Source organism: Alligator sinensis, unplaced genomic scaffold (genome assembly GCF_000455745.1).
Source record: "Alligator sinensis unplaced genomic scaffold, ASM45574v1 scaffold54_1, whole genome shotgun sequence".
NCBI lineage: Eukaryota > Metazoa > Chordata > Crocodylia > Alligatoridae > Alligator > Alligator sinensis.
The window spans coordinates 488,732-515,829 of record NW_005841962.1 but is presented as its reverse complement, the minus strand read 5'-3'; the positions used below and the strand labels follow the sequence as shown (position 1 = coordinate 515,829).

The window sequence follows — 27,098 nt, the reverse complement described above, 5'->3', positions numbered from 1 at the left end:
AGTATTATTAGTTAAGACTTGACAACAGGGAACAATTGAGCAGGACAGCTACAGCAGAAAAAAATCTTCTCTTGCAGTATGTATCAGAATAACTCCCTGTTTATTCCAAGCAGAGAGTGTCCAAAGAGCCCACTCAGGGAATTATTCTGGGATACCTGTAGTAAAATAGTTTGCTCTGTGTGGGATGACCCTTTCTTTGTATACATTAAAAAAAAAAAAAACAACACTGGATAGCCATGAAATTATCAGGTGCCCAGTCTAGTGATGGCAAATGCATGGCTGTTTGAATCCAGGGATAAATGCGGGCTTTAAGGAAAGCCATTGTGTATACGTGTGTGAAAAGTCTTAATTTTGTACATGTAACCTCTAGAATATCTTGCATCTTGGGCAATAAATAATAGATATTTATAATAATTCTCTCCTGAATTAACTCAAAGCATCTAAGAAATGCAAAAATCTAGAACCCTTGGGTCAGAGATTATACATTTTATTAGACCAGCTAAGAAATCACAAAAAAATTATCTTTTTCTGCAAGCTTTCGGGCTCACCGGCCCTTCATCCGGCTCAAGGAAAATTTAAAGATGGTAAAAAGTCCTCATAGGTAGGAAATAAACTTCATTTTTGTACAGAGGAAGCTGAAGATGGACATCATCTTTAATTTTCCCTGAGCCAGATGAAGGGCGTGAGTGCCCAAAAGCTTGTCAAAAAAATTATTATTATTACAATTTTTTTTTTTGCAATTTCTTAGCTGGTCTAATAAAATGTATAATCTCTGACCCAAGAGTTCTAGATTTTTGCATTTCTTTTTGTCTCAGACCAACATAGCTACCAAATACATCCCTTAGAACATATAAACTTTCAAAAACTGAATGGTATAGTCACATTTGACACCTTCCCTATGCCCCACATCACAGAGCTAATAGAACAGATTGGGGAAGTGAAATTCATTACGACTCTTGACTTATCAAAAGTATTGGCAGATCCCAGTGCCCCCAAGGGATTGTGCTAAGAGACCATTCAGGACACTGTGGGGCTTTTACGAATTCCTGTGGATGCCCTTTGGACTTCATGGAGTAGCAGCCACACTCCAGCAATTAATGGGTACTGTTTTGGTACCTCACATAGCCTATGCTGCGGCTTATATAGACAACATAATAATTTTTACAAAGACGTGGTCTCAACATCTGAAAGCAGTAACACAGCCGTTCTGAAGGAGTTAAGAGCGATTGGGATAACAGCCAACCCTAAGAACTTGCCCTCCTGCTAGCTGACACCAAGCCAGACATAGTGGGGCTCACAGAAACATGGTGGGACCCAACACACGACTGGGCAGTGAATATCAAGGGCTATAGGCTATATAGAAGGGACAGGACAGGGAGGAAAGGTTGGGGAGTGGCGCTGTACATCAAGGAGGAATACACATCCTCATCTTTGTACATCTCCCAGAGCCCTGCTTCTCTTCCCACAGCTCCTGATCTTGGTTCTCCAACTCGCTGCCAGGGTTTTGACCTCCACTCCACAAGTTGTGTCCTGAGTAGGCAATGAACAGGGGAGCCATGAATTACATTTTTTTTTTTTTAATGGAATGCTATTTTGCAATCCAGGGGTGCTGAACACCTAGAGTAAAATTTTAGCTTTATAAGATCAGATGAAACTGATAAAGCATTAAGAGGTGACTAGAGTGCTTTGATGTCTTGATCCAAGAAACTCTCACATAAAGATAGAAGATCTGTTATTTTCTTTCTTTTCCATGCATATAATGAAGATGAGTGCCATGAAAAGAAGTAAAGTCTGAAACCCAAAGTATCTAACTCAGGTTAGATACTAGCTACAGTTGATCTCTCCTTGAGTGCATTACATGACTTGAGTGCATTGCATGACTGAGAGTAGATTCAGGCTAGATATCAGGAGGTGCTACTTCACTGTCAGGGCAGCTAGGATCTGGAACCAACTTCCAAGGGAAGTCGTACTTGCCCCTACCCTCAGGGTCTTCTAGAGTAGGCTAGACAGACACCTAGCTGGGGTCATTTGACCCCAGCATCCTTTCCTGCCCATGGCAGGGGGTTGGACTAGATGATCTGCTTAGGTCCCTTCTGACCCTACCAGCTATGAAGCTATGAAACCAGAAACATTAATAACAGATCTCTGTAAATAATTCTTAAAATTCTTGACTTCCAAATATGTCACTTAAATGAGTGCACATGATACACAGGTTCATTCAGGGTTTTGTTTGTTTGAATGTGGCAGTCTTCAGGAAGAATTGCCTTCTGATTGGGACACACAATGGAAGGGAGGGGCATCACCATTGAAGACTATACCTTGTTTGCTCAGGGCTGCAGAGGGGCGGTCAGGAAGGCAAAGGCGGAGATGGAAGTGGGACTAGCGACCCAGATCAAGGACAACAAGAGGTCCTTTTTTAAATACATAAGGGGGCAAAAAGAAGGTACCCAGTAATGTGGGGCTTTTGCAAGACATGCTAGGAAATCTGATTGTCACATCAGACAACAAGGCTAACCTATTTAATGATTTCTTTGCCTCCATTTTCCTCAACAGGGACCAGATCAGCCCGTCCGCTGGGAACCCCTCAGGTCCTGGGGGAGGCACACCAGGCCTAGGGTCAGTGAGGCTCTAGTCAGGGAACTTCTGGAGGGGCTGGATGTATTTAAATCAGCTGGTCCTGATGACCTTCACCCCAGAGAGCTGAGGGAATTAGCAGAGGTCATTGCAGGACCCCTGGCATGGCTTTACGAGCACTTGTGGTGCTCTGGTGTGGTGCCAGAGGACTGGAAAAGGGCCAATGTGGTTTCCATTTTCAAAAAAGGGAGGAAGGAGGAACTGGGAAACTATAGACCTGTTCGTCTTACCTCGATCCTGGGTAAGCTTTTTGAGAGAATTATCCTGGCGCATGTTCAACATCTTCATCGGTGACATGAACAAGGGGGTAGAAAGCACCCTATTCAAATTTGCTGATGACACTAAGATGTGGGGGGATGTGGGCATGCTAGAAGGGAGGAATAGGCTGCAATTGGACCTAGACAGGTTACAGGGGTGGGCGGATGAGAACAGGATGGGTTTCAACACTGACAAGTGTAAGGTACTGCACCTGGGTAGGAAGAACCAGCAGCATACCTACAGGCTGGGGAACTCCCTTTTCGTCAGTGTAGAGGCAGAAAAGGATCTTGGAGTCATTATTGATGCCAAAATGAACGTGGGCTGACAGTGTGGGGACGCGGTCAGGAAGGCCAACTGCACCTTGTCATGCATCCACAGATGCATCTCAAGCAGGTCCAAGGAGGTGATCCTCCCCCTCTATGCGGCACTGGTCAGGCCATGGCCACTCACATGATCAGGGGTCAGCAGGGCAGGCCCTACGAGGAGAGGCTAAGGGACCTGAACCTGTTCAGCCTCCACAAGAGAAGGCTGAGGGGGAGATCTAGTGGCCTGTTACAAACTAGTGAGAGGGGACCAGCAGGCATTGGGGGAGTCCCTGTTCCCCCGATCACTACCAGGAGTGACTAGAAATCATGATCACAAGCTGGCAGACGGTAGATTTAGACTAGATATCAGGAGGCGCTACTTCACTGTCAGGGCAGCTAGGATCTGGAACCAACTTCCAAGAGAAGTGGTGCTGGCTCCTACCCTGGGGGTCTTTAAGAGGTGGCTAGAAGAACACCTTGCTGGGGTCGTTTGACCCCAGTGCTCTTTCCTGCCATGGCAGGGGGTCAGACTTGATGATCTGTCAAGGTCCCTTCCGACCCTACAAACTATGAAACTATCAAACTGTAAACTTTTGCTCCAGAGAGGTAAGGTATCAGTTGGAATCCATGTTGTTTTTATATCAAAAGGAAAGTATATCCTTGCTTTTGTTGTGTTAATTTGGACCCAGCATAACATTGAGCTCTCTTCTGAATTTCTTGAAAGTCTAGCCCTATTACTGTGTAGTAGCTTGTTTGCAAAACGGAGCACTGTATCATTAGTACGCTAATTGAACGTGGGTGAAAATTGTCTTAGAAAATTTCTACCAAAGTCTGAGGGTTCTGCTTTTTTTTTAGTAGATTAAAAATAGCTCTTTAACTTCTGAGAAACCATCTTAAATATGCAGGGTTTAAGGTTCCTTTGGCTAAAAACCATGCCTTTTTTTCTACATCTTGGTAGGTTTCCTAAAGTTCTAATTAATAATTTGTCTTATAAAGTAGGTAATGTGGTAGTATTTTAACATTTCAACAGTAGAAATATTAGAAGACTAAAATTTAGAGCTATTTTCATGGTCTGGTTCAGTCGGTTTGACAGATACCATCCTTGTTTAGAGGTAATAGTTGTAATCCATGGTGTATCTCTTCTCTCCAACAGCATCCATTGCTTTTTGTAAAATTATCTAACCTCAATTGCTCCTCCTGCTGCTTTTGGTAATCTGTTTCATATAATCCTAATATACACATCTCTTAAAAAATTACTGTTAGCTTCTTAACTCTAGTTCTTTGCTTTTGGTGTTCTTATCACGTTTTACTCTCAATGCAGTTTTATAATCTTTCTAGTCCTCCTCTGTATCTGATGTTTTATACCTTTTTCTGTTCCTCCTTCCTACCTGCGTTTATTATTTTTCTTCATCTGTATTGTCCTATTTTCTGTAACTCTATATTTATCATTAGATCTCCTCATAATCCTTGAGCGTATATTAAATTATTTTCAAGCACATTCAATTTCCCCTTTGTGCCCTTTACGTCTCTTAGTTTATTCCATTCAATTTCCGGCAACAGTGCTTGGTTTCACTGTGAGGTTTTAATGGATAATAACACCTTTACAGTGCTTGGTTTCACTGTGAGGTTTTAATGGGGAATAACACCTTTCCCTGCCATTTGTAGGTGCCTATGATGGTGGGGCATTATATGATGGCATAAAAATATCCCAGAAACCTTTTGAGTTTCTTGGTACAAACTTTGGTGAAAAACACCTGCAGTATTAGCAGTTGGCCCTAGCTGGCATGATAGCCAGAAGGCCTTGATAAAAATGCAGTTGTTTACTAGTGACACACTTTTTGAGTCCAGGATTTTCAAGAACTCTATCGTGTGTAAGGCAGAGGTTTTCAACCTTTTTTGGTTGGTGTACCCCTGGCAACAAGTCAAGAAGCAGGGAGCCGGTCAGCAAGCTAGGGTGGCCTATTGACCGGGGGGGCTTCCCAAGTACCCCCAGGGGTACACGTACCCCTGGTTGATGACCCCTTGTGTAAGAAGTTAGAATGGGGTACTTCTCTCCTTGTACCATAATTAATGTCATTACCAGTCTGCTTGTGGGGAAACTCACTTGTGGCCTTGGCAGTTGAACTTTATTGTCTGGAACATTTCTGGTTGTACAGAGCTTCACTCTTCTGTCACTCTGAGTTCCCATATTCTGTTCTTTCTTTGTTAGGATACCTCGTTTTTTGTTAAGTGTACTTTTCTGTAGGGTTTTTTTTTTTTGTATGTATTTTGCATAACCGAAAAATTGGTTGTTTTAGTTTTAGATTCTCAGTCCCACCCAGAGGTGGTTCCTCCTTTACCATGCTTGAGAAAGAACCAAAGGGGAGTTTAAAAAATCTTGGGTATTGTCTACTAAAATCTTGGGTTTGTGAATTACAAACGATGAAAATTGGTTGCCCTTAATTTTTTTTCCCTCATCAGTTGATTTATGCCTACCTAAAACTGTTATGGAATAAAAAGCCAATAGTTTCTCAATATTAACTACTTTTCTCCAGTAAGTTGTTCCAGCAAAAATGCTTTTTAAAAATGTATTTTAAATGGATGCTTGCTGAAGTTATTTTGTTTTTAAAAGCCGCTGAAGTCTTAATTTCATTCTTAGAGAGAATTTCCTTGGTTATTAGAATTGTTATTAGAACTACTTGTGTATAGGGAGGTGATCTTGCTTTCTTAGTGAAGAAGACATGTAATTTAAAAGCTAGCTTGGCACTTTGCAATGTTTTGCAGAGATATGCGTCATAAAGTGAGGCTCATTTGTAACATTCAGAACTTAGTGGAGGTGCTGCTGGAAGCATCAGCAAAGGGGAAGATGTTTTCCTTGGGATACCTAATTTCAAGTTCATTTGGAATGTGTGATGAGATGGCAAGATTTAGGTAGAACCTTTTTTAAAGGAAAGCAAATTTACTTTCGTTCTTCCCCGCATTTCCCTTGACACTTGTACAGTTTATATGCTGCTCTTCCCAACCATGTTCAAGGTAGCATACAGTGAGAGAAACAGGATACATATCAATCAGGGGAACAACAAAGCAACTTAAATGGGAGCTAGAATATCAATATAGACCCTAAACATTAATTCTATGGATTCCTTTCTGATTTTTTTTGTCAGTATTTCTAATATTTTAGTCTTTTGTTTTTGCCTTTGAAAATAACCTGCACACATTGAATGCATCTGTATTTTATTTTTTAAAGTGTTCTGTAAGTATAGTTTCTTGTTTAATACGACAAATTGGTCATAAATTGGTGATTATTTTCAATTGGTAGTCACTTGCATTTTGAAATATGCTCATATTTGTGTAGAGTTTAATACAAATGTTTTTTATTAGTATTTAAAAGCTGCTTTTTAATGTCTTTCAGTAGAACCAAGAACCAGAATTTAGTAGTCTTCTTATAAAAGAGCATTGCAGAGAGGGAATGCATGCTTATTTCTGAGCATGGAAATACAATTTGAAGCTTGTGGTTTAAGTTTTCAGCATCTTTTGAAGCAAGAAATGTGTAAAGATTTTGCTCCAGTTCGTTTTGGAGTTAGCTGTAAACTGTGGGATGCCTCTGGCCTGATACATGGGTTTTGTTTAACCCTGGCATGCTTTGAAGCAAATGGTGTGATCCAGGAAGGGTTCTCTTAGTGCCCCTTGGACACATCCTGTGCTGTGCTCAACTTCTCTACAACTTTGCACTGTGTTGTAATAAGCATTTGGAAAGGCCTGACAACTGAAAGACCAAGGATCTTAGCTTTTTTTTTTTTTTTTAAAAAGGAAAGAAAAAAAGGGGGGGCAAGAATGGGGGGGGGGGGGGGGGGGGGGTTAATACTGAACAGCAAAATTAAATTCAGACTCAATAGTGTATTTTACTACCATCTTTCAAGTTTTTTTAACTTAGTAACTGAAGCCTTAAGATGCACTGTACTTTTAAAAAATGTTTCTGCTCATTTACAGCATCTAAATCTCCCCACATCCCTCCCAAAAAATACCACAATGAGTAACATTACCTTATAGATCTGCTAGATCTATAAGCTAAGTGTTTATAAGCTAAGCTATAAGTGTTTGCTACAAGCTAAATGTTAGTTTAATTAGGATGCTTTATTCAAGTGGCTTTCTAAAGAAAAATCAATTCATTACATACTGACATTTTACTTAAATCAAAATAAAAAAAAATGAGGTGTTACACAAAATTACATAGTTGACTTGAACAGCTGCTTTCCTTCAGGTGACCAGGACAATTGTATCTAATTAAACTCTATTTTTAATTCCACTTGACCATTATTTTCATTTTATTTAACCTCCATGTTAGTCCTTGCTTCAAATGCCACTGCTTCTACTGCTCTGTAGGGCTACTTTAGGAATTATGTGGGTAAGTTCTTTAGTGGAGCTAAGATGCATTGAGGGAAAAAAAGCATTGTGGTGTAGTCAATTCATTTGATGGAATACAAGTGATACAATTTATTAAATAAATGGCTTGCAGCAACTTCTTTCACACTGGTACTGTCTGTAACACAGATTAAAAGAAAGATCTCTTTTCCAAAGAGTTTATCATCTAAGACAGGGGTGTCAAATTGATCTGGCTGCGCAAGCTGGATGAGTAGCATGGGACTAGTCCATGGCCCAGGTCAGACCCATAGATCAATCCTGCATGCCAGATTTAGTATGTGTCCTGGACTTTTTGTGGGCATGTCTCTCAAAATCCTATCAATTCTCTAATTGTTACAAGAGTTTTTGTTTTCTTTGATTTACGGGCTTGGGACCAAATCCATTCCGAAGTGAAAACGTGATGGTTGCATCCAGTTCTAATCTTTGTGTGAAATAGAGTTGAAATAGAGTACTACATACTTGATTTGTACAGAGTTTGATTTAAACTTTTGCTAATAGCTCCCCATTTTAAAAAATGCTAAGTTCAATTGTTTAGATTTTCTTTAAAAAATATAAGGTTAACTTGTAGTTAAATGTCTAATTCAGTCTCGGTGCAAGAGGCGGAGCATGTTTTGTGCAAAGGAGAGAATTTGTCAAATCTCTGAATATTTTTATATTTTAGTCAACCAAAACATAGATTTAAGATTTATCAGAGATCTGTCCTTTAATCTGTCTCCATTTTTTGTAAACTTGAAAATGGCTCAGTTCTATAAAGTCGTAAGCATTTGTTCAAAATGAAAAAAAACCCCAAAAAGCAAAAACCATAAACAAGCAATTGGATTGTAACTAGGGAGCTGGGTTTTCCATCATGGAAAACCGTGGTAAAACCAGATTTTCTCCTTTTAAGAAGAAAAACATGGAATGGTGAGTTTCCCGTTGCAGGCTGGCAGAGTTCCAACCTGCGGGGAGTGGAAGGAGGGTGATCAGGTAGGGGGCATATGTGCATGTACGCATGCACATGACTGCCAGGCATCCTAGAGAGTAGAGTGGGTAAGTCTGGTGGGAGGGATTGAGGCCCCCATAGTAAGGGAGGGAGTTGGGCAGGGCTGGGGCTGCTGCTGTGTGAGACAGGTGCCGGATGCATGCTGTGGCCTTGGGGCTCCCCACCCTGCTACCTTCCCCCTGGGGCCTCTGTGGCCCAGAGGCTGGGACCCAGCACAGCAGGGCAGAGAGGGGCCAGGCAGGGAAGCTTGATGCTGCTCCTACAAGCCCCTGTGCCACCATGGTAAGGTGCCCCCTGCCTACCCAGAAGCAGTGGGAGGCACAACTCTGCGCCACCACCCCTGCTGTTGCTGGGCAGACAGGGAGTTCTTCGCTATGGCAGTGCTTGGCTCGAAGTGGCGGCATCGAGTTTCCCCACCCCACTCTGCTTTGCTGCGCTGGGACTTGCCTGCTGGGCAGCAGGGCACGGAGCCCAAGCCCACAGCGGGCAGCCTGTACCTGCCTTCCCCCTGCCATGGGCTTCTCTGTGGCCATGCCACCCATGGGGGAGGGGGAGCCAGGCTCTTCTCTGACACAGCAGCTGCTGCCTCCCATGGGCAGGAGCCAGGGAGGCAGCAGCCAGGGCTCTGGCATTGCTGGGGGAGTAGGAGGCTGTGGACCCAGGTAACTGGCCCCATAATTCTGGCAACTGAGGGCCCCCTCTGGCAGGGTTGTGGGGTGGGGGGCTGTGGGTGGCAAGTAAGGGCCACCAGCAGGACTCAGGAGTTTGTGGGTGGGGAGTGAGGGAGTTAGAAGTTTTTAATCAGAGAATTTGTGATTTTTTTTTATTGGAGAATTTACAATTTTTAAACAGAGGAAACTAGGTTTTCTGATATAACCAAGAGCATTAAGTATGTAGTATGGCATGCTACTGCACTGCAAAGGTTGTCATTGAATTGGAAACTTAATCCCACAGTGCAGTCCTGTTGAAAACTAGTTTTGCAGCTTTTACTAAAGTAAATAATTTTCCTAGTGTGCTGGTGCTTAAATACATAAACATGTTTTAGTAAATTTGCTTATTGGTTATATTTTATGAAGTACAGTTCACAGCAAAGTGGATAGTTTATATCTAAAATTTGAACCATCCAAATGAAATATTGAGATCAATGCTTGGCATTATGACACCAGGGATTATGCAGCCTGATTAAAGATGACAGGCCCATTTTCTTTTGCTATTAGTACTTTCACATGACGGATTGGTTGGGGTTTTCGTGAAATTATTTTTGCAACTAAAGAATTATGTCCCAGTCTGCTCTTGGTGTCATTGTTCATCAGTTACTTGGAGACCCAGTTGCATTGAGTTTTGGGAGTGTTTGTTAGGTCTGTCTTACAGCTAGATGCTGGGCATGGCTTACTTTAAAAACATTGTCAAATAAAAGATATTTGTGTGAGAAGAATAGATTTTCTGCACAATGTAGATGTGTGAGTTTTCAAACACTCCCACATCTAATGTTCCTCTTAAAGTTATAAATTCACAAATGTTGCTCAAATCTAGACAGGATATAAGACATGCACACAAATGCACATTCCAATTTTTTTATCTGCTTATTTTTCCTGGAAGGCTCTGGACAGTTGAAAAACTAATAAGATTTTGACACCACAAGGGACATATGAGTGGGAAAGGGATTTTTAATCAGACTGCAAACTTTCCATGTTTGTGTTTTTACCATTTTCCAATCTAAATAGATTCAGTCTTTTAAAATGTAAACCATCCTAAACAGGAACTGAGCATATTGTATAATGTTGAGCATATAGTTTTGTTTAGGAAAAACATCTGACCTATAGAGGGTTGGAGCAAGGATTCCTTTGTACAGTCTGCCTCTTCAACTGAGAGATGATAAGTCCCTACTTCATCTCTTTGTTCTTCATAGTCCTCTACCAAAAACAAGAAAACAGTAATTCATTATTCCTAATATTTCTTTAAAAACAAAACAAGCTATTTAGAAAAATATTAATGTCTTTCTCCACTGTCTTCTAACAGCAATTCCAGGCTTTCTTTCTACAGAAAGCAAAAGAAAATGATGGTTTGTGAAATTACCATTTTGCGACCTGCTTGCTTTTAAACATGGTTTAATAACGTTTTTTCCATCTGTGAATTTGATTACTTATCACTGTAAGTTTTTATAGATCTGCCAAAAATACAGTATAGATATTAGAATGCAAATTCTGTGAAATTAATAGTAAAATACAAACTATTGGTCACCACAAATTTTTAAAGATTTCAGAAATTTCAGATTAACTTGCTGCACATATGGCTGTCCCAGTGTATGTGCAGTCACTTAATCTTTTAATTTTCAGATAAATGTTCATATCTATTAGGTCTGGCATGTGAGCCTTTTATCTTTATTGTATGTTTCTTTATATGCTGTCATTTCACTTTTAATACTGTGTTTTAACAGTGTATAAACGTTGTGTAAGATAACTTAATAATTGACAGCATCTTATCGTGTGACAAGATGCATGGTTAAATCAGAAGTACTTGTTTTTATTCTCAAAGAAGGTGCTGCCTTTTTAGATGGTAAAGTACCGATGATTTTCCCACACACATCAATGAATGCTTTATTTGTAGTTGTTTGAATGAAACTGGGAATATGACATTTAATTTGATTTCAGTCTTTCCTTAAGTGTTGAAGACCTCTAAATCATGATAAATACAAAGTGTGATAAATAGTCACAAATGCAAAAAGCCTTTTGTTGCAGGTAATGAGTATTATTAGTGTACCACTTCATTTTATGCATTGTTAAAATGTAACCTGGAAGGATGGCTGTTTTTGTACAGAATGCAGTGGATAAAATAATGTTAAATTACTGGTTTTAAGGCCTACCTTTGGCAAGGTACTCAAGCATATACCATACTTGAAACACACAAACAATTCTTTGGTTTCGGTGGAATTAGTCTCATTAGAGATGCACTGATACATTGGTCCGTATCATATCAGCACCAATAAAAGGGAAATTGACATTTTCGGCAATCGGCTTTTTTTGGCTGATGTGGCCGATAATGTTGCTGATAAATGCTGCGTGCATGCACGCAGCCGCGGCATGCATACGGCCAGCCTGGCAGTTTAGAGAGCAGCATCTGGCTGGTAAGTCTGTTGGGAGGGAAGGGGCGTGGGGAGGGGGGCTGATTGAAGCCCCTGCAGTGTGGGAGGGAGTGGGGCTGGGGCAGGCACTGCCCAGCCAGGGTGGAGCAGGGAATGGGAATGGGACAGAGCCACAAAGGCTGGAGCCAGGGGCGGTGCTGAGCTCTTTCCAGCAAGGAGCTGGGCCAGGGCTGCACTCAGGGTTGGCGGCAGTACTGCAAGGGCGGGCTACGGAAAATTCTAGGGTGGCCACAGCCCACCCTGTAGCCCGCCCTGCCCCAGCACTGCTGCCGCCTGCCCTGAGCACTGCCCCAGCCCATCTCCCTACCAGGAAGAGCCTGTCCCCAGCCCACAGTGGCAGCCCACTCTCATTCCGTGCACAGATATGCAGGGCACGCACCCCACAGCTCCCCCGGGGTGCGCATAGCAGCAGGAGCCACTCTTCCCTCCCCGTACCCCCTGGATGAGCCATGCGGCTCCATCCCACGCCCTACCCTGCCCTAGCTGGGCAGCACCTACTTCTGTCCCAGTCCCAGCCCTCCCTTCTCCCTCGCTGTGGGGCCCTCAATCTGCCCTCCCTTGCCCCTTCCCTCCGCCTGCCTCTTCTCCCCCACAACAGACTTACCAATTGGACAGTACTCTCCAAGCTGCCGGCCTGCATATCAGCAATCGGATTGGTATCAGCCAATGTGGCTTGTTAATAATCAGCCTTCAGTATCGGCCCAAAAAATCTTTATTGGTGCACCCCAAATTCTCATTCTTAATAAGCCATGGTTTTAAGTATGTTTTCTAACCTGGACTTAAAATGGCTGCCTATCTGTTTTGTTTTCACAGTGAGTTTTTTCCCAATTTAGTCATAGAAAACCTATTTTTAAATATCAGCTACTGTAAACCAGTGTTATAAATTCCTGGTTTCTTAGGGCCATGAATATTCAATGCTTATACTTGTAATGACAACACTTAAACAAGTTAATATTTCTCAAATTAATTATGATTTGAAGTTTTTCAGTTTCTTTCTAACCACATTGTGTCATTTAGGTTGCCATGGAACATTAAAGTTGCCATGGGAATACATTGGAATTAGTATGTTTAGTGCATGTCATTTGCTTTTCGGATGGGTGTCTGTTCAGTGTTCAAGTCAAGGATGTAAAGAAAATATTTACTAGTTAAAAATAAACTACCTTCCACTGGGCGTGTCTACACGTGTATTTATGTGTGCATAAACTTAATGCACCTTTGCTTTAGGTGTGTGCCTACCTATTGTCGTGCTAATGTATATTAAGGCGCATTAACTTTTTATTCGTGATTACTAAGTTGCATTAGCCCACATGCAGATGCATTAATGTGCATTAAGTGACTTAATCGTGCCTAAATTTGATACTTGCTTTATGCATGTATCAAATTTAGGTAAGATTAGTCTAAAATTGCCATTCTTTAAGGAGCATTAAGGGCACGCATGTGTAGACGTGCACTCTTAATGCACCTTAAAAATGGCAATTTTAGGCTAATCCTGCTTAAACGGGGTATGTGTAGACATACCCACTGAGACTTTAGTTTGAGCGTGTGGTTTTGTAGCAAAACCCCCAGTTTTTCTTTTTTTAATATGTATACATATATATGATAGTTATGCATTCCCTTCCGTTCCCCAATTATTTCTGGCTTTTCTTTCTCTCCTTCTCTATTCTCTATAGACAAGCATATGCGAGGTCAGACTTAGGATAAGCTTTAACATTTTTATTTTGGTAACAAGTTTTTGGTTTTGCATATCCACTGTTTTATATTGTATTATTATTAGGTTTGTATTGATTCTTACTGCTGTATATTGTATTATTATCATTTTCGTATTGATTTTTATTATTCCATATGGATATTGTATGGTTTAGGCCTGTGTGTTTGTAAGTGAACCAAAGTCATGTCAAGTTTCCATTTTATGTGTCAAGCCTCCATCTTGTGTCCTCTGCCTGGGCATTCTGTGTTGCAACTGCATGATTCATTGTACCCTTTCCATGTAAATTGGTTCCCGGATGAATGAGTGATTGGGAATGATTGAAATACAATGGTAGCAGGCCTCTATTGAATGGCCTGTAATGACTAGGCCATCATCTTGCATTGATTCATCCAGGAACCACAGACCTCACCCAGGAACAGAGACAAGAGCCCAGCATTTGAAAGACAAAAGACCCTGCAGAACCAGCAACTCAACAATTGTACCCCACCATTACAGACACCTGAAACTGCACATCCCTGCATGGAGCACACATGCTCAGTACTACAGGGGCTGACCCCTGCCTGGGCATGCCTCCTGTCACTAGGGTCACACAAGGTCTGCCCCTATAAAAAGGGGCAGTGAAGACAGACCCAGTGGGCTGCCCTCTCCATCTGGACCAGCACCATGCCACACCACCTATCCACCCAGAGGCCCTGCTGGCGACCCCCCTCTGGACAACACCTACTGGACAAGGACCCCTTTCCAGCCTGGATAGGTAGCTGTCACCCTACCCCCCTTTCAGCCAAGGACTTGAACTCTGCTTCTCTTCCCTACCTGGACTCCAGCCCTTCCACTGAGTCTCTTTCTCCTGCTGCCATTGTGAGTGCTTGTGTATGTGTGTGTTTGTGTGAACCAATAACTTCATGGGGCTGTGTAGTGTGTTGTCTCTTTACTAAAACTGTTATTGGGGCCCCTAAGTTGGGTTTTGCTTTACTATGGTTTGGCCCTGCTCCATTCTCTGTTCCTCACCCCTCTAACTTCTGTCTTATATCTCCCTCTCCTGCTCACTGCCACCTCCAACACCTGTCCTGAGCTCCTCTCTGCCTCCAAACACCCTGTTTCTTTGCCACTGTCTTATCCCCACTGCCTTTTCGTTTTCCCTTGAGCAACCAGGTTTCTGCCTCAGTTTCTTTCCCGGCTGTCTCCTCCTTGCCACCACTTATCTGCGCGCCCCCCCCCCCAATCTCAGCTGTCTGCCTGAGTTTCCAGCCCCAGTCTATCTTAAGTAAACCGAAGCCTCAGTTCCTCAGCCAGCTTCTCTGAAGTTCACCGGTTCTAATCCTGGTTCTGGCAACTTTCACTCCCTAAACTTTAACGCTCTCTCTCTCTCTCACACCTGAAACTTCCCCCAGGTATCCCAGGTACCCCAAGCGCACATACACACACTGTACCATCCAAGTTAGGAACTTACCTATGTGTATGTGTAGGTGGGTTGTGTGTGTGTGAACTGGTAAGAGAGAGAGAGAGTGAGTGTGTGTGTGTGTACACATGTCATTGTGTGCATGATATACGAATTAGTGATCTGTGTCTAACTTTTGGCGTGTATAGTGTATGTGCTTGAATTGGTGATAGGTATGCATGTGCCTAGGCTGGTTTGGATGTGTATGTGCCAGAACTGGTAGTGTGTGTGTGTATGCACCTAATTGATTTGTGTGTTTGTATATGTGCAATTGTGTCACACCCTCCTGTCTAACAGCGCAATACTGAGATCCTGACCCCACAGGGCAACAGTTTTACCATGGATGTTAAATCTGTGCTACATTCAGGCCTAATTAAGTTTACATTGTCACATTTTACAATGCTAAAACACAAGTCAGTTGTCTTTCTTTTTGGTGCAAAGTCCAGATGAATGTGAAAAGTAATTGGTGTGGTGCATCTTGCTAAGAAGGAATATTATATTTAATTGAACAAAAAGTTAAATGCATAAGTTTTCAGGCCACAATGGTTCTTATTTCAGCTTCGACCTTTTGGCACCAAAGCTCTTTCATATGTTTACTTCTATGTTCAGATTAAAGAATCACCTTGACTTTCTTAAACACCTGTACAGCATCAAACACCCTCTGTTTATCATTGGAAACTTAAAATATTATAGATTAAGCAAACTTTTTAATGCTTTTTTCCTAATAAAGAAAGTAAAAAGCAGTGATTCTTCATTTGAAAGTGTTCAACAAAATCCCCAAGCTCTATGTATATGTAAACCTCAAAGTATGTAAAATAATCATTCATGAGAGATGATTAAGGAAAGGCCCACTAGAAATTTTTATTTATCTAGCCCATAGTTCTCAGAGGAGACCAGGTCAGATCAGTCAGATAGGAGGTGTCTTGGTGCTTAGGGCTTCTTATCAATACCTAGCTCTTATGTGGTAAGTGTATTTTACTTTGGGAAAGGTAAATGTTTTTTGTACACTGAAAAGCTTGTTTTAGCAACTTTTTAAGTAACTTCTTGCATCTTGAGTTGAAGGTAGCTTTTCTGATGGGTCTTCCCCATTTCCTTCTCTTGTGGAACTCTCCTTTCTTATTATTCTTTCTACTCCTTATTCAATCTGGTGGTACTTAATTACTGTATTTTGACATGAGATCAGTTCTTGTATTTCTGAAATGACTCTTGCCCGGGTGACTCCTTCTTTGCTTGTTACTCCCCTAAACAGCACATTAATTGGTAAATGTAGAAACAGTTTTAGAATATTTTGCTCTGGTTAAAGGATCAGGAGCCTTACTTAAGCTCCTCCAATGTCTATTGCTAGGAACTTTGCTCAGAATCTATTTAAGGCAGAATTAATTTTCCTTGGTGGTTTTCTTTCCTCCCTCCTTTCCCCATTCTCTCCTTCCCTCCCCCAGAATTGGTAAAGGCTTTCAAGGAGTCATGAAAAGATGGGGATTTAAAGGCCAGCCTGCCACCCATGGCCAAACTAAAACACACAGAAGACCTGGGGCAACAGGAACTTGTGTAAGTATTTTATTTTCATTTTGGGGTATTCTTCTTTCTTTGCCGTGCTTTAGAAAGAGATAACTGTTTATTAAAAATGAGCCATTTCACAGTTTCTGCACATAATAGGAACAGTTCAGGGGATGGAGGGGAAGAGGCCAGGTATTTGTTCCAATGTCATATCTCTGACAGCACCATCATCTGATTTGGAGGAAGGTTCAAAAAAGCACACAAGGAACAAAATGGAATAACATAAATAGGAAAAGTTTCATTTTTCTAACCACCGGTATTTAGTAGGTCTCATATCTTGATAATATAGATAACAACTAAACAAATACTTGCCACTAGTCATAATGTGCTTACAGTATGGCTGGGAGAAATAATGTGCCCTGTCAGTGGTGTGTTAAGAGGGATATGTTAAGAGGAAATTCCATTATTATTGCCTTTATAGTTTGGAAAGGTTTTGACTTCTGCTTTGTCTTCCAAAAATCTTACTGCTAGTTTGAAGATGTGGATAATTTACAAGGCAGTTTCATGTGCTTCTTGACCTTAACTAGCTTGTATAAAGCTTATTTAACAGATTTTTCAAGCTATAGTTTCCAATGTGGAACTGTGTGTGTGGTGGCTTCTTTATAAATGTCTTGATTTTTTTTAATTTTTTTACAAGAGCCCATTGTCTAAAGGGCTGGACTTTTGAAGCTATTTCCTGTCATTAAAATTTCTGTGAAGATTTTAAGTTTATGTAAGAAAGACATGTTTGACCATTGGAATTTATGCAAGCTAGGCTTACTGATTAGCTGAGACAGCCACACAATAGCACTATGCCCTGATTATGCTTTTAATTGTCCTGGAATTATTTTTTTAAAAATCAGAAGAATTAAGGATACTTGAGAGAACAACGGGGGGCAAAATGGCAGCATGCTGCTATGATAGCCTGCTTGAGACTTTAAGAACATTTTGAACTGATTTTTATTCTCTTGCTTCAAATGCAAAAACTGCCTGTAACATGCTGTTTCTGCCGCTGTTCTTTGTGATGCTGGAGTTTTGGGGGTTCTTCCCCCCACCCTTTTGGCCTTATACTGCTTTGTTTCATACTTAGGGTTTTTAACAACTCTTGTGTGTTTTGTATTTTGAATTTGATCTTGGTTTGGGTCACTATTTGCACCATAAAACAATTGGAACAAAGATAGGAAACCAGGAATTAAAAGAAAGTGAAAAGATGACTACAGTCAAGTGTTACATATGACATTGGATTGGCAGATGTGAGCCAGTGTGTTCAGGTTGTTTTAGGGGTTTTTTTTCCCCACTCTGTGGGTTTCCTTTCAAATATGCTGCATTGCTGATTATGGAAGCAGCGTCTTGTAATCCTTATTGCAGCTGGCTGTTTTGGTTTTTGACGCAAGAAACCAACAAATACATGGGGGATAGAGAAGGAAATGACAGACAAGAACCTAAACGGTGATTCGGAAGTGAAAATTGCCCTTTTTAGTCTTATTAGTTTTCTCTGCACATTAACAGCCTCTCTTAGATATTCAAGTAACGGTATGATAAGATCTGATGCATAATCCACACAGTTGCACCTCCTGTCATGCTACACGTGCATGGCAGAAGGCGTGACTGTGGGATCCAGCATTAAATCCTGTCATGCCATACAGTTGTTGCAGGGGGAGCTTGGGATCACAGTGTTTCCACTGTGAACCTTGCAGCTGATGTGGGGGGGAGAGGGGCGGGCAATATTCCCCATGCTGCCCCTGGTGCCAGCCCTGCAGCATTTCCCACACAGTTCCTGCTGTGGACCCCAGAGCTGATTGAGGCTTGGAGGGGGAGAGGGAGAGGGAGAGGGTTTCCCGTGCTGCCTCTGTGAGCTCTGCAGTTGATGAGACTCTCAGTGGGAGCAGCTCTTGAATTAATTGCATCTATGAACCACTATGAACCCCATCAGCTGTGGGACTTGCAGCAGTGAGAGATGGTGCAGGGGGAGCCTGGGTTCATGATACCAGGCTCCCTCTGCACTGGCTATATGGCATTATAGGATCTGATGTTCGATCCCACAGTCATGCCTCCTGCCATGCATGTGTGGCTCATGCATCAGATCTTATCGTGCCTTTACCTGAACATCCAAGAGGGGCTCTTAATGTGCAGAGGAAACTAATAAGATAAAAAGGAGTAGCTGATGCAGCACCTGGCCACACATTCAATTAATGGCATGGTAAGAACAAGCCACAAAGTTATTTGACATTTTTTGTGGAATAACTTTGTGGTTTATTGCTTGTTTTATCACACCATTAATTGATTGCACGCGTTGCTGGGTCACAGCTTAAGACATGATTCACTGGTTAATAATGCTTTTAAGTGCAACATGTAGATGGGGCCTAAGATGCCAAAGGCAAGATAGCTGAGCAGATGTGCCAATAAAGGGGATTGGAGTGGTATGGTTTGATCTGGTGGTGGTGGTTGTTGTTTTGGATTCTTCATTTTGAAAATATGCCTTGAAGAAAATGGGTGAGATTCTATGTAGTGCCCTAAGAGACTATGAAAAAAATTCACAGACCAGGAGGGGTAGTTTAATGTGACTTTAAGCCACATTTTGCATTTTCTACTCTCAGGAGCTTTGTAAGGACCCAGGGATAATTTATCAAAGTTAGAGCAGTGTCCATGGACTGTTGTATAAGTGGTAGCACTACAGCCCTATCCCCAGTGTGCTTCCAACTCCCAGAGTTCACAAAAAGGCCACTGACACACTGCCTAAAGACCGTGCTGTGCCTATGCAGAGGGGAATTCTCCGGTGGCTGAAACTAGGGCCATTAGACCTGTTTTATGCCTCTACTTGGTATAAAGTTGTAAAAGCAGGATGCTAGAAAGCGGTGCGTCTTCCCCCCCTCAAATCTGTAAACCTCTTGTATTGGGCAGGGCTGGAACACCTCCATTTGGGTGTCTTTGCCAGTGCATTGGTATGTCCCAGGAAATCTTAGCTTACTGTGACATACTAAATCCAAACTGTTTCAGATATTTTATGAATTAATCCTTGTGCATCGGTAGGGAATATTTAAAAATGTAAAGTAAGTGATTGTGAACACCGTAAACCCCATTTTAAGACGGCCCGTGGTGTCATTTTATCCAGTATCTGAAGAGTAAGTCAGTGAGTTACCTGTCCTCCTTTGGGGGTTTTTACTCTCCCTGTATCAGTACATTTATTCCCTCTCCTTCCTTTCGCTTTGCAGTGATACTTTTGACAGTGCACTTTTTACTCTTCTTTTGATATAGAAGGTTAGCAGAGTTTTTCCTGGAAAGAAAATGCCTGGGAAAATGGGTAACATCTACAGGACAGCTTTGGGATTAAAGGTAAATTCAAATTATAGCAGAACACATCTGGATAAAGTTGACTGTATTTTAGTCAGCTAATCAGGTTTTTCAGTTGCTTTATCCCCCAGCGCAGTGTGGCTTTAACTTGGTTCTGACTGGCACTACAACTTCTTATGCAAGCAAGGTAAAAGGACCCGTACAACTTGTGTCCTTCCTCATTTCTGTCCTGCAGTGAATAAAGAAGGAACAGTGCATAAGAGCTCATGGCAATAGGTGATGCTCTACCCACATGTAGAATTCCTCACTGTTTTCCTGCTTGACATCTCTCTTTGAGGTGACAAGTTGGGAAGACTGGCTTTTTTGGGGACCATCAACTAAAATTCTTGTTTTTATTCCAGCTTGCGTTCAAATCCAGCACAAGTCAGTAGTGCCTGAAGTTCTTGTCATCTGAGGCCCGTGCAGGTCCCAATACAAAATGTGATTATGCTCTTGGAGCCTTAACAGCACCTTTACTCTGATACAAGCAAGATATGGCTGGATGCTATAGAGCAGGGGTCAGCAGTGTTTTTGGGCAGTGTACCAAAAACACCTTTAACCTTGACTTGTAAGATGTTGGTGTGCCAGGGCTGGACAGTGGGGGAGCTGGGAGAGGCCCAATCCTTGTTGTGGTAGTGCAGCCCCGGCCCTGGCCCTGGCCCCTCCCCTGCCATCTGCCCCAAGGCACCGAATGCCAAGCAAAATGCCTTTGTGTGCCACACTGGCACCTGTGCTGGGGGTAGCCTACTCCTGCTGTACACCACTACAATAGTGTAATTTTTTTTATATTGGGTATATAACTACCCTGGGAGAGAGTAAGGATAGTGTGTACCTGGGGTGGTCTATGAACTCAAAGAAATAAATGGGAAGAGGCCATATCCTGTAAGCCCAAGCCTGCCATGTCCCCAGGCTTACCATGTTGTGCAGAGGGATCAAAGGTACTGGAGTCCCTAGGAGGGGCCCAGTCACATGACTTTTTTTTTTTTTTCTACAGCTATTGCTGTTAGGAGAAGAGAGAACGTGAGGTTCATTTCATAGATTTCATAGACATTTGGGCTGGAAGGGACCCCGGAGGACCATCGAGTCCAGCCCCCTGCCCCAGGGGCAGGAAGTTAGCAGGGATCATAGGATCCCAGCAAGATAAGCATCCAAATGTGTCTTGAAGGTGTTCAAAGTGGGTGCTTGAACCGCCTCCGGCGGCAATCTATTCCAAACCTTGGGGGCTTGGACAGTAAAGAAGTTCTTCTTTCTGTCCAGCCTGAATTGGTCATAGCGGAGTTTGTGACTGTTCGATCTTGTCATCCCTTGGGGTGCTCTGATAAACGGACATTCCCCCAGATCCTTATGAGCACCCCTGATAAACTTATAGGTGGCCACCAGATCGCCCCCGAGCCTCCGCTTGTTCCAGGCTGCAGAGCCCCATGGCTTTCAGCCTTTCATCATAAGGTCTGTTATCCTGACCTCTGATCATGCATGTGGCTCTCCTTTGCACTCTCTGAAGCTTCTCCACATCCTTTTTGAATTGTAGAGCCCAAAACTGGACACAGTACTCCAGCTGCAGCCTCACCAAGGCTGAGTACAGTGAGAGAACGACGTTCTGGGATTTGCTTGAGAAGCATCTATGGATGCAAGCTAGCGTTTTGCACGCTTTACTAGCCACAGCATCACATTGTAGGCTCATGTTCATCTTGTGGTCAATCATGACCCCCAAGTCCCTTTCATCTGTAGTGCTACCCAGCATAGCACTGCCGAGCCTATAAGCATGCTGCAGGTTTTTCTTCCCAAGGCGGAGAACCTTGCATTTTTCAGTGTTGAACACCATCAGGTTCTCGTCCACTCACTTCATGAGCCTGTCAAGGTCTGCCTGGATCACTCTCCTGTCCTCAGGTGTGGATGCTTTACCCCAGAGTTTGGTGTCATCAGCGAACTTGGCCAGTCCACTTCTGACACCAATGTCTATATCATTGATGAAGATGTTAAACAGTATAGGCCCTAGGACAGAGCCTTGAGGGACCCCAATGGGTCACTGCGCACCAAGATGATTGGTTTCTGTCAACCACCACCCTCTGGGTCCTACTGCGGAGCTAATTTCCCAGCCAGTGCGTCGTGGTGAGGTTGAGGCCACAGTTAGCCAGTTTTGCCAAGAGGTGGTCATGGGATACCAGATCGAAGGCTTTTTTAAAGTCAAGATATATGACATCAATCACTTCTCCCTTGTCCAGGTGATAGGTCACCTGGTCATAAAGGGAAATGAAATTGGTCAATCAAGACCTACCCACAACAGACCCGTGCTGGGTATTTGGTGCCACTTGATGGAGAGCTTAGCTGTTATGGGCCTAATCCAAGTTCTTTCAAGTTGATAGAGAAACTGCTATTAAATGTCTGCTCGAAGTGGCATTTTGGGTCATGTTTAGGACAAACATATGCAGAAGGCTTATGTGCTAGCATGGTGTAAAATCTAGCCACATATCATTGTCTTTGATTTGTTAATCAGTATTAACCTCTATTTTTATAAACGTAAAAGTAACAGTAAAATGCTTGGGTGCTTATTTTTCTTCCTTATTTTTGTAAACCCTCAGGTGTGGAGGATCAATACAAAACACAACGTCATTTTTGTAAATGGTTCTGTCCCAGGTCACCGAAATTGCTTGGTAAAGGTAGGTTTGTTTCTCAAGTTGTTTCATTATGCTGTTTATCTAGTGTCTGCTGTCTTTTCAGAACATTAACACTCATCTGTAATCCACACTTTCAGCCTACTATTCGCTATTTTACTGATTATGTTGTTATAAGTAGCTTTGGTTCGGACCACTTCTTCCTGATGTTTTTAACCTAAGTCACTGGCCTTTCTGGCTAGCTTTGCAGAGTACTAGTTTAAGGGCTCTTCTGGTCATCAGTAACCTGAAATGCAAGTGGGTGCTAAATTTAAGAGCAATCTGGTGTGTTTCTAGTCTCCTACCTATCCATGGTAGCAGCTGGACAAAATAGTGGGACAGCATCTCATTCTGTTGCACAGAGGGATCAAAAGGACTGGAGTCCTGTGCAGTGTATATTGTATTTTGTCTTTCTGAAGAATAATGAAAGTGAAACTGGGAGCAGCTGGAGTTCGTGGGCTATAGAAATAGAACAACCTTCTTCGTGGTCAGGATGACTGTATTTTTGCTGTTTATTACAGTGTTTAAGGAACTAAGTAATCACAAACTTTCATGAAGTTTTTTCAGAGCTATCTGTCAAAACTCAAAGCACCAATAAAAATTTGAATACATGCACCTAAAGTATAAATAAATTCTGTAATCTACAATAATGAAATTAGACTGAGCCACTTGATTTTAGGGGTTGTTTCAAAATAGATTGTCCTTGTTCCATTTATGGATTTTGTAAGTGCCATATTTATTCAAATCTAAGATAAGATTTTTTTCAACACCAAACAATATGGGGGGTAGGGGGAAGAACCTCAACCCAGATTTGAATATCACCCCAGGACAGGTGGCAGCTTGGCTCTAGCTTCAGCCCCAGGTTTGGGCTGAAGCCAGAGCTGAGCTGCTGCCTGTCCTGTGCCAAGATGGCTCATTTGGCAGGTGAGGGGCCTCACAGCTGGGGGCATGCAGGGGAGACCCACGTGTGCAACTCCAGGACTGTGGGGGAGCACAGGGGATGCTATGAAGCCACCCTTCCTCCCCTCCCCTCCCCTCCCCTCCCCCCAGCTACCCTTAACTTTTATTCTAGGTCCAGTCCCATCAGCCTGCCTGGGAGATGATGCTGCCTCTGGGCTACTGGGCCAGGGTTGTTGCTGCTGCTGACTGCTCCTGAGCTGGAGCAGAGCTGCAGTGGAAGATAAAGGGGCAGGGGCAAGCATAGGCAAGGTAGGAGGCTGGAAGCAGGTCTGGCCCTTTGCCCTCCACTGCTGCAGGGAGGGGTAGAATTTTCCAGTTAAAATACCCTTCCACTAATTAGATTCTATACATGGAAAAGTATTACACATTTATAATGTTGCATGTATAGAATCTAATTAGGGGCAAGTCTTGCATTTAAAATCATCTTGGATTTGGGTAAATGCAATAAGCACTTAATTTCCACCAAGTCAGTTCCTTCGTGGGTTGATAGTAAGTTACAAGATATCAAAGTGTTTCTGTGGTCATGGATCCTATAGATAGCAACAGCAATCAAATGCATCACATAAGCATTACATACATAGATACCTTCTTTCTCGACATGTATTAGGAGTATGAATAATCCTTTGTAGCCTGCACTGGTTATGACCACCTATCCCTGTCTCTGGGATGGATTACCCAATTAGCTCCTCAGTTTTTCAGAGAGAAAAGAAAGGAAGTTAAAGTGTATCCAAAAGAAACTTTTCTGAATACATGTAACTTGTCTCTAAAAGTACTGGACATTATATCGTTTATATCAGTAGTCAGGGCAAATTTAGGGTGATTCTGCTTTGTATCTGCACATCTGAAACAGCGAATGTTCCTTTCTCCACTACATTCTAGGTCTATTAATGGCAACTGAACAGAATTGGTCGGAGATGTGTCCTTTGGCATCTCTAAGCCAATAAATGGTGGGTGCCAGGGAGGGTATTGAATATGGGAGAGATCAGTCTAGACCAGGGGTTGTCAACTGGGGGTATGCATACTCCCAGCTGTACTTGTGAAGACCCTAGGGGGTATGTGCGGGTAGGCAGGGACGGAGTGCTGCCACCCACTACCCTGTGCCATTGCCTTCCAGGAGTAGGGCGGGGCGTTGGGGAGAGGGCAGTGGCACCCCTTTGTGGGCTGCACAGGTGCCGGCCGGCCATAGAGGGTGGGGAGGGTGGAAAGCTAGCATGCGGTGACTGCCACTGTTGCCACCCCACACTGCTGCCGCTCCGTGTCTGGCCACGTTCCACCACCCCCCGGTTCCATGTCTGGCCGTGCGCACCCCCCTCCCTCCCTCCCTCCCCTCCGTGTCCGGCCGCCAGGGGTTCACTTATTTAAAAAGGTTGAAAACCCCTGCTCTAGACTCCCTGTCCAGTTCAGTTCTCTTGCTGTATAGCATCCGCTCATGCCACTGTCAGAGACAGGACACTGGTCTAGATGGAACCATTGGTCTGACTTAGTATGACACTTCTTAGGTTCTTATGTTCTGAAGGTCTTGTCCACTCTAAGCCAAAAATCTAAACTGCTGTAGTGATGCTTAATAATATGTCTGGCAAAAGCAAAGTCACTTTGTCATAGATCATTATTTTTTATTCTTTGATTTGTGCAGCCATGCTTGTAACTGGTTGACTCACCTTTTTATGCGGATTCTTTATGCTTCTATTTAATGATACCACTAAGTAAGAATTATAAGCTGTTGCTTTTTGATCAAAATACATTTTTGCCAAAGATTTTGCATTTAACTGTCAGCCCTACAGTTAAAATTAGTTTGATTAGGTGGTCTGGTCTCCGTGGGATCTGAGCACCTTTTGTTTCTCTAGCACTTGCTTAGCAGTCTTTTTACATACGCTGTTGAGACATGGAATATTGTATTTAATTTTCTGCCAAGTAGACCCTACAGATTCTTTTTGAGTTGTTTGAGTTTGATTTTTTTTTAAATCAGCTGCGATTTGATGGTACATTTAAAAAACGAAAACTTGTTTTTGGTTCTGTAACATTTAACATTTGTTTCATATTTTATTTACTCTATTGTATAGGTGGTCCAATAGAAGATATCACAAGATATCAACATTTCCTCAACCATTACATCTGTAACTGTGTTCTAACCCTACTACAACACAGATTGATTTGTAAATTCTTAGAAAAATCATTCACCATTCAGAGAGAGATGCTACATGTTTGGGAAAGTTGTACTGTCTTTTTCACAAGGCAAAATGGAACTTATTCCTAACTATCAAGTTGCAACCAATGTCTTTATTGTAAGATGAGGAATTTTAAATTCTATGCCCATCAGGCCTGGAATTGCCAATGTAGCCTAGCTTTGGATCATTGTATTGCCACAAACATTTTTTTTTAATGAATGCCATACAATATTCTTAATAACCAGAAATAATGTAAAATCTTAGTGAACACCTCCCAAATTCTTACTGAGTTATGGAATAAAATTGGGAGCTGGTTAAGTCAATTGCCATTTTGCCATCATTTTAGTGAGACAAAGACATGACTATATTCTTGTTAGACCTAAAAAAAATTCAAATTCACTGCATTTAAGTTATTATCCATTTGGTTTTATGTAAATAATTTTCTTTTGTGTGTGATATTGTAAGATTAGGTGTTTACATAGAAGTTCTTAAGTTTGTTCATGTTGATAAGGTAGTATGACAGTTTTCCTGAATAAATAAGTCATGTTCTATCTTGGCTTCAAAAAAATCCTGTTTTGCTATCACAGACGCAGCCCTGTAGCCCTGTTGAGCTGCAAATGGGAGCTGTGGCAGTCAAATTGGAAATGGGTGTCAGTGTCTTATGCTGATAGATTTCTGAAATTGGATTGTATTTGTTTATACTCACTTATACTGACGGTATCTGAATAATGTATATGCACAGTTTATTGAGTATACAAGGTCGATTAACTTTGCTTTACAGACTGAATGACAAAATAGTGACCAAAACCAATTTCAGTTTTGTGATATAGTGTTTGATCTGCTCTTTAATAAAAAAAGATATGCAAACAACATAATGTAGTAGTCAAACAAAGCAAGATATGCATTATGACACAGTATGCCACTTGTAAACTAAGTTATGTCATCCAACTCTTATTTGGATGGTGAAAGTCAACAGAACTTTAGCAGTTGATTATGTTACTGTTGTGGAACAGGACTAAAAATTGCACAGTGATAATGATAGACTACTTGAAATATTAGAACTTAATGAAACCATGTAGGTGGAGTATCGTGTTGTATCCTGTCCCTAGGAGGCCCAATAAAATTCAGTCTTGGAGAACAGTACTTTTCCAAAGAGAGATGTTGTTTAAGAGAGAGGTGTTTAAATTGAGGTAAAATTAACAACTCTGTCCGCTATAGCAAGTTAGTTGTAAAATATAAGAATCCAATATAACTGCACCTTTGAAAAATACGGAGGTGTCAAGCACTTGGATTTTTAGATACATTACACTGAGAACAGCTGAATCAAAAGATTGGATAGTAGAATATATTTAGTAGTAAATGTATTTATGTACTGTATTTACTCACATGTTACACATGCATCCCAAAAATTAGCCCTCCCCATTTGGCTTTTGGGGGTGCATGCTTTAAGGCCATTTTTGTGCTGGGATGGAGGTACGGGGTACTAGTTTCATTGCTAAAAGCTGCTGCCATTTTGTTGGTGGCTACAGGGTTAAAGCTTTACCCCCAGGGAGAAAGTGAGTGATGCTGAAGAGGAGACTCCATTCCT

General features: G+C 42.0%; 1 protein-coding gene across 1 annotated transcript in view; it reads left to right on the top strand.

The window, feature by feature from the left end:
* MRPL3 (mitochondrial ribosomal protein L3) overlaps window positions 1-27,098 on the top strand; it is a 47,998-nt gene that overhangs the window by 15,304 nt on the left and 5,596 nt on the right. The window contains exons 8-10 of the mRNA XM_025200271.1: window positions 16,308-16,416; window positions 19,660-19,737; window positions 22,314-22,391. Coding sequence (XP_025056056.1) covers window positions 16,308-16,416; window positions 19,660-19,737; window positions 22,314-22,391 — 265 coding nt within the window. The remainder of the gene's footprint in view (window positions 1-16,307; window positions 16,417-19,659; window positions 19,738-22,313; window positions 22,392-27,098) is intronic.